The sequence below is a fragment of the Apodemus sylvaticus genome, chromosome 18 (genome assembly GCF_947179515.1).
Source record: "Apodemus sylvaticus chromosome 18, mApoSyl1.1, whole genome shotgun sequence".
NCBI classification, from domain to species: domain Eukaryota; kingdom Metazoa; phylum Chordata; class Mammalia; order Rodentia; family Muridae; genus Apodemus; species Apodemus sylvaticus.
Window position 1 is genome coordinate 23,181,070 of NC_067489.1, and position 6,276 is coordinate 23,187,345.

Consider the following 6,276-nt stretch of genomic DNA (forward strand, 5'->3'; position numbering starts at 1 on the left):
GATTACAGGCTTATCCACTCACAGTAAACAATACTAGTTAAGAGTATTAAGCCTCTGGAAATTATTAACGGTCAGGTCTGAGGGAAGCTTCACTCCTTCTCGCCATCTTTACAAATCTTCTTATGTACTTAAGATAACAGACCAAAGACAGTGTCGGGTCCTGCTCACAGGAGATGATCTTTCTCAAATGAGCTACCTTATGTGCTCCACAGACCTACCACATTGAACGATGCTTCGAAAACGAAGATCACAGGCTGGCCCGATCCCGTGGACTACAAACACTAAGTGATCAATTTGTAAAGGTTCCCCTAGAAATACAATTAAAAAGGAAAATTAGAAACATTATAAATATAACAAAATAAAAATAAAAATAGGTAAGTTAAAAGGTACAAAATAGTCATATATTTAACTACTTAATACAACACTAATTTTACTTTCTAACCTTTTTATTTTTTGGTGACATTCACATGCACGCGCTGAGTACACACACTCATTTACCAGATGTAGTTCAATTGGTAGAATGCTTGTCTAGCATACACAAAGCCCTACATTTTTTGCTTGTTTGAGACAAAGTCTCACTATGTTGCATAGGCTAGTCTGGAACTCTGTATGTAGACCAAGCTGGTCTCAAACTCACAGAGATCCACTGGCCTCTGCTGAACCACTGATTAATGATATGCACTACCATGTCAGGGAAGCCTTAGGTCTGATCCCAGCATCATATAAAATGGTCAAAGCATCATCTCTACTCTCAGCACAAGGGGAATGGTTGCAGGTCATCAAAACTTTAAGGTTATTCCTAACTATAAAATGAGTTTGAGACCAGTCCTAACGTACAGGACCCTTGTCAAAAATCAAGAATAGAAACAAAAGCAAAAACCTAGATGAAGTGATAATTTAGAATGGATCCACATAATTAAAAAGCATTTTTAATCCTCTGAAGTAATACAAATCTAAAGAAGAAAGCCACAAATTAAAGAATGAATCAGCATCAGAACCTACGTAAAATAAAGGGTTAACATTACCGCAGTGAATATCAACAGGGATGCTCTCGACGCCTCTTCTCACCGATCTCGGCCGGCCTTGCTCAGCGGATGTTGAGCCCCACTCATCAGACCCTGCAACTGGCTGGTAATGCACCATGAGCTTAAACAGAAAAGAGCAGACCAGTCCAGTCTACATTAACTTGTGACTTAATATATTTTGAATGACAGAGACAAATCTTTCATATAACCAAACCTCAACTGGAGTTTTGACATGCAAGTCCTATAGCCAAAAGCAAGAGGCCTGAAAATCTATTAAAGTAGCAGATGAGATGGTTCAGGGGCGGTGGTGCAGGCTTTTAATTCCTGCACGTGGGAGGAAGAGGCAAGAACTTCTGTGAGTTTGAATCAGCTCGGTCAACACAGCTAGTGTGAGATACATAGTGAATTCAAAGCCAACCAAGGCCACATAGTGAGACTCTCTCTTAAAAACTAAATCATGAAAAACATACCTACATAATGTATAGATCATTTTCCCTAAGAAAGATTCTAAGGGTTGGGGAGACAGCTTGGTGTGTGAAGCACTCACTGCTATCATAGTGCAGGTCCTCAGTTCAAATCCCCAGAGCCCATGTAATGGTGGACACAACAGCACATGAATCCTAACCGCAGCACTCTGTTGCTAAATGGGAAGCAGAGCACAGGATTCTGGGAGGACACAGGAGAAGCCTTAAAGCTAGCTAGCTAGCCTGGAGTACACATCAGAGAACAATGAAGAACTCTGTCTCAGGCGAGAACAGGACTGACATTCAAATCTTTCCTCTGACTTCAACAAGCACTTTGTTGTATATGCATGTCCACATTCACACATACACTGTACACAAATCACGAGCACACACATTATATACATACAGACATACCTCATACACATATAGAAAATTCTTACAAGCTGAATGGAGTAAATATTGACTATAATCATTAATAACCTTTATAACAGAGAGTCCAATATAAACTATGCCAAAGGTTATTCTATGTGGCATCCATAGAACAAAAGAGCCATTGGTTTTCCTTAGTAATACATTGACCTTTGATCTAAATCTCACTGATGCACTTTACTTCACGTTACCTTTGGGTTGTGTAATACAATAATTTCTCTGTTTGGAGATTCTAGCTTTTTTTTCCATTCATCCAGAGTTACCGCAAGCATGTAAGTATCCTTAAAAGAAAACATATTTTATATTAGACTAACAACTTTTTTTTAAAACCTGAACATATTAATGAATTCCAATTGGAAAAATGATTCTTCAAGTTAACAAATTCATTTTAAAATTCTTGGTAGTACAGTGCTGGAGAATGGATCCAGGGCCTCGCATATATCAGACAAGCACTTTACCCTGGAACTCTACTCCTAGCTCATTAACATCTTTTGCAATGACCAGCAGCCCCATGTAGTAACCTCTCTCTGTAATCTCAGCACTGAAAAAGCTAAAACATGAGGATTACTTTGAATTTCAGGCCAACCAGGCCAGCCAGAGACGCACAAGAAGATCCTGTCTCACAAAGATTTGTCTAACATGCAGAAAGGCCCATATTCTATCCCCATCAAAGCATGAATCCAGACGTGGTGATGGATCCCAGCCTTCACGGGGCAGAGGCAGGAATATCAGAAGCTGAAACCCTCTTCATCTACCTGTTAACACTGAGGCCAGTCTGGGTATGTGAGATTCTGGCTCAAGACAAAAAAATTTAAAAAAAAATGAAGCCGGGCGGTGGTGGCGCACGCCTGTAATCCCAGCTCTCTGGGAGGCAGAGGCAGGCAGATTTCTGAGTTCAAGGCCAGCCAGGTCTACAGAGTGAGTTCGAGGATGGCTAGAGCTACACAGAGAAACCCTGTCTCGAAAAAACCAAATCCAAATGCAAAAAAACAAAAAGACATACCAAACAAACAAACAATAAAAAACACTAAGAACAAATATACTACTTTGGATTCTATCACTATTCAATAACATCAATATCAGTAACAATCTATCCTAGTTCAAGAAAACCAATATATTTCCCAGAGTAAGAATAAAACAAACGTGGGCTAGAGAGATGGCTTGGTAGTGAAGAGCACGTGCTGCTCTTGTAGAGGGCCTGGGTTCAATTCCCAGCACCCACACAACAGCACACAAGGATTTACAGCTCCAGTTCCAGAGGCTTCAATGCCCTCTTCTGGCCTCCTTGGGCACTGCACACACATGGTACACTTCCATGCAAGTAAATATTCCTCATTAAAATAAAAAAAAAATGATTTAACTGCTAGGCATCATGTGTCTAGTACCAGCAACTGGGAGGCAGAGGAAGGCAGATCTCCAGAGCCTGAGGCCATCCTGGTCTACATAGCAAGCTCTAGGACAGCCAGGACTTCAAAGAGAAACTCTGTTTCAAAAACATTTTTCTTTTAAAAATCTTCTAAATGTTGTGTTAAAGATTGTTTTTGTGGTCATATTTTAGATGTTAACAAGAATTACCATTGGGAAACATTCAATTAATTGATTGATTAATTAACCTATTAATTTGTTAGAGACAAGGTTTCACTGTAGAGTTCTGGCTGTCCTCGATCTCACTCTGTAGACCAGGTTAGCCTCAAACTCAAGAGCTCCACCTGCGTCTGCTTCCTGAGTGCAGGGATTAAAGACACATACCACCATTTCCCAGGTACATTCACATTTAAAAGGCACGATACCATTTCTATAGTACTTGAAATCTGAAATTACAACTTCAATTTGAAACTAGCCTGCAGAGAGAAACTACTTAAAGTATGACGTAAAAGCAGGTGATCGTTTCCTGGAAGTTTCACACGATCTGTTAGAAGAATTTGAGACAATACTCAATGATAGGACAAGAAGAAGGAAGAAAGCAGAGGGCAAACCAGAAGCAGAGGGATACCTCTAAAACTTGGCTGAAGCTCTCCGAGTAGGGGACATATTTATTGTCTTTGTCGCCCTTGTAAAACCACGTGCACCGTCGCACCTCTGACGGCAGCTCGTCCCAGTACACAGCATATCGCATCCTCTCCCCTAAATGAACGTCATACCTGCCCCCATCAGTGGGAACAACTCTCTCATTACAATCTTTTCCTATCAAGAATTGCAAAAGAGAAAAGAAGTACACTATGTCACAGCAACTCTCCCGAAACACAATTGTAAATTACAGTCCAAACAATCACATGAACCTTAAACAGGTTTGACTTGGCTACGTTGTAAACAGAATTTGGTTCCTATCGTTTTCTTTTTTTTTTCTTCATCCTTTTTCTTGTTCTGGTCATATCTTTTTCATGACTGATTTTTAGTATTTCAAACCAATTATAATTTAATGAAAAAAGCAAATACTACCTGAACAGTTTTTTCCTTTTCTAAGACAATAATGCTTCTTGTATACATACACACACACACACTCACACTTTCATACAGACACATACATAGATTTTTTTCTTAAGTTTTTACCTGAGGGATGGAAAGGCAAATTAATGACAATTATAATATACTAACACTTTCTTGTTACATGAGAACAAAAGTGACATGTTAGTTGAGTCTGCAATGTGACACTTTACTCTATACACAAACTTTCTGACTAAAAAGTCAAACACAAGCTGGAATACAGAAAATACTGGATAATTATGCAGAAATGTAATACAGTTTTAAAAGGATGAAAGTGGAGTCATTCTGAATTTTAATTTTAGTAGCACTCACAGTAGGGGCTAGTACTTGTTAGTTTACTAGAATCTGTTAAGAGTCATCCGCTTCTTCCTACCAGAGCCATGCGCTTCTTCCAGCTGCTGGGAATCCTCAGAGTTGAAAGGGATCCAGAGCTCCTTAGAATCTATTACCTTACAATAAAACCAATGTGGAGAAACGGGTTCATACGAACTGCTGACATCCATGTCGAGCAGCTCAAAGGAACTACAGGAGTTTGGTGATGGGGTCTGATCTGACTGAGACAACTGCTCCTGGTGTGATTCCCCCGAGGACATTTCGCTCTAGAAGACAAAATAAAAAAACTATCAGGAGAATTATTTTGCACCTATTAACACTGTAAACGTTCACTCACTAGTCGTTTTCAGAAGCCGTTTTTGAGAACAACAAAATTTAAAAGTTACATAATTAAAATATATGCGTAATTATTTGGGGGGAGGGAAACAAAACGTTCACCATTCTGCAATGGGCTCCCAACTCTCCTTAGAAAACTAAAAGTGTTTAATCAACTCTTTAACAAACCCAGAAATGTCAAGACACACACAGCCAAAACTGATTGCAACAGGGTGTTTTACCACAATTTTCAACCTAAACATAGCACCAACAGAGGCTGAAAATGTCCTACTTCCAGGTGCGACATTTAGTGTGTCATACAGTAATAACAGCTAAGTTTAAGGCCCCAGGCTCTATTATACATTTCTATTACATACACATTTACATAACTACTGGAATCTTAATGTACAGAAAATAGAACTAATCGCCGTAAGAACCATTTTGGCTGATTCTCCGAGTGTGCTTCAATAAGGCGGTGGTACATTTAATGCCCAAACAGAAACTTTGCCTGCAAGCCACAGCTGCGCACCGACCCACGAGGACGCAGAGCCCGAGTTTCGGGTGAAAAGTTAACAGGTGACCTCAATGGTTCCCACCGAACCAACACGAAAGCACCCGGCGGACTAGCGCTGCAGACACAGCAGCAGAACCCAAAGCCCAGGGTGGGAGATGGACGCGCGGCATCGGGGAGCTGCACCCGGCACGCTCGGACCGCACAGCTCCGGGGCAAGCGCTCCCCGGGCCTCCCCGTTATCTTCCAGAGACCTCGGCCTGCCCTCCTCTCCCGACCGGCTCCCTCCACCAGCTCCAAGCTCGGGATCTAAAATGCTCGCGCCCCAGCAGAGAGCAGCCGAGCGATCCACGGATGCCCCGGGGCACCGTGCACACTGGAGCTCTCCCACCCCCGGCTCGCCCCGGCCCAGGCGCCCGCGCGGACCTGGACTCACTCGTCCGCCCCGCCGCTCACTCTGCTCTCGGCCCTCGCGGAGGGAGCCGGAGCCCATCCCCGCTGCAGCCTACCTCCCAAGCCGGGCGGGGCGGGCAGCCGGGCGGAGCCTGCGGCCGCGCCCCAATCCCGCACCGCGGGCTCCTCAGCGCTCGCTCCGGCGGCCAGCAGCGCTCCCGGCGGAGTCTGCTCACCCGGTTAGAGCCTGAGGCACAGAAAGATCCACCGAAGTGTCGCGAGATGTGCGATGTGCGGGGTTTGGTGGGGGCGGGAGGGACTC

General features: G+C 42.9%; 1 protein-coding gene across 8 annotated transcripts in view; it reads right to left on the reverse strand.

The window, feature by feature from the left end:
- Ddhd2 (DDHD domain containing 2) overlaps nucleotides 1-6,276 on the reverse strand; it is a 26,990-nt gene extending 20,714 nt beyond the window's left edge. The window contains exons 1-6 of one of the 8 annotated variants that reach the window (XM_052162777.1): nucleotides 6,191-6,276; nucleotides 4,776-5,001; nucleotides 3,912-4,102; nucleotides 2,110-2,199; nucleotides 1,026-1,146; nucleotides 219-308 (exon numbers count right to left, since the gene is read on the reverse strand). In XM_052162777.1, coding sequence (XP_052018737.1) covers nucleotides 219-308; nucleotides 1,026-1,146; nucleotides 2,110-2,199; nucleotides 3,912-4,102; nucleotides 4,776-4,995 — 712 coding nt within the window. In that variant the 5' untranslated portion in view covers nucleotides 4,996-5,001; nucleotides 6,191-6,276. The other 7 variants (XM_052162775.1, XM_052162776.1, XM_052162774.1 and 4 more) reach the window with 7 other exon arrangements.